The sequence below is a fragment of the Cottoperca gobio genome, chromosome 14 (assembly GCF_900634415.1).
Source record: "Cottoperca gobio chromosome 14, fCotGob3.1, whole genome shotgun sequence".
Taxonomy (NCBI): Eukaryota; Metazoa; Chordata; class Actinopteri; order Perciformes; family Bovichtidae; genus Cottoperca; species Cottoperca gobio.
The window spans coordinates 25,351,168-25,352,870 of NC_041368.1; the positions used below are offsets into that span (position 1 = coordinate 25,351,168).

The following is a 1,703-nucleotide window of genomic DNA, read 5'->3' on the forward strand; positions in this document are numbered from 1 at the left end:
GGTTAACGTTGTGAAGTGAGTTAGGAAAACCTTGTGGGTTAGTTCAAATAAGTATGTTTTTTACGTAATTTAGGTCACGTAAAGATATATGTAACATTAAACATGAGCGCTTTGTTAAATATTCATTTGAACTTTTGAGCAATTTTTTAAAGATTTTTCTTTCCCGCCGTTTCCATTCTTTTCAAAACCAGAGAAATGTGAAATACTTTTCCCTTTAAAACTTCTTGCCATAATTTAGGTTTTCCGACTTGTTTGCAATATTTCAAGTTTTGGCATTTCTAACATTTTACCATTAAACCAACAGGTCTAACTCCCATGATGCACTGTTGCTGCACCACAAACTCCAGATTGTTCAACTGTTCTTGGTTCAGAACATGTGTTTTGGTGCAAAGGACACAAGTGATTTAAAAAAAATGTTTTTCACTCAATGTTTTTGGCCTCTCAGGGCCACGTACCTACGTGCTTCAGCATTAACCAGAGGATGTCTCCGTGAGAGAAACATGTCCTCTGTCTCTTTTCTTTTTTCTCCTCCCTTCTGAAACTTTCCCACATTAAGCACGTGCACCATAAAAGGACACGGATCTGTGATCCTGCAGCAGCTCTTCCCCCAAGCAGCAGCTGCTCCGGCCGGCAGCGGGCTGTCAGACGGACCGCCGGACACCTCCACCTGCGTGGGGGAGGGGGGGTTTACCCATAAATACTCGCAGTGTTGAAGAGAACCTGCAGTGGTTGAGCCAAATCAGTCAAAGTGAGTTCGTGTTTCATAAATATTGGAGTCTTTAGTGTAAAGCCACCATGAGTCTGTGGGCTAACGGCTCCTCCGCGGATCTGCACGCCGGGACTGAGGCGCCGCCACCGGGCGTCAACTTCTCCTCCGACCGCTCCGCCGCCGCCCCGCTGGACCTGCGCCGGGCGGTGCCAGTAGGCACCGTCCTCGCCTTCTTCATCATGTTCGCCATCGTCGGCAACATCCTGGTCATCCTGTCGGTGGTTTGTAACCGACACCTGCGGATCCCGACCAACTACTTCATCATCAACCTGGCCATCGCGGACCTGCTGCTGGGCACCACCGTGCTGCCGGTGTCCGCCACGCTGGAGGTCAGACACCAACTATAATATAATATATATATTACATTATATTATATTATATATATATATATATACATTTATATATATTTCTAAATGACAGAAATAAAATGTTAAAAAACATAAATAATAGTTATTACAATGAATCACTGGTGGTGACATTTTAAATGTATTTATTTAAAGAAATATGCAGCAAAGTGTTTCACATGAAAGATACAAATAAATAAATGAGTAAATCAAATAAATACAATTTTGCAAGACTACAAATTACAATAAAATGTTAACAATCAATAAATAAAAATCAGTTGAATAAATAAAATAAGCAGGGATGAAAAAGATAAATCTTAAATAAGTTTATAACATCACTACAAACAAAGATCCTCATTTTCTTTAAAAATACACAGTTTATATTGTCATCTGCTGAAGGTTGTTGATCATAGTTAATAAAGCACAACAGGAGTGCAGTTAATGTTCAGAGTCATTTCTCAGGCAAACATGATGAATATGTTCTGTACCAGACTTTCTGTTTTATATCACATTAAACTGAATATCTTTGTTCTTAATGTTTGGAGAAGTAAATGAGTGTAAACAAGTAATATATTAAGTCATACATAAAG

The 1,703-nt window shown here is 39.7% G+C and overlaps 1 protein-coding gene across 1 annotated transcript in view; it reads left to right on the top strand.

Moving 5' to 3' along the window:
* Window positions 1-795: 795 nt before the first annotated feature.
* LOC115018963 (alpha-1A adrenergic receptor-like) overlaps window positions 796-1,703 on the top strand; it is a 23,923-nt gene continuing 23,015 nt past the window's right edge. Inside the window, 1 exon segment of the mRNA XM_029448247.1 lies at window positions 796-1,098. Coding sequence (XP_029304107.1) covers window positions 796-1,098 — 303 coding nt within the window.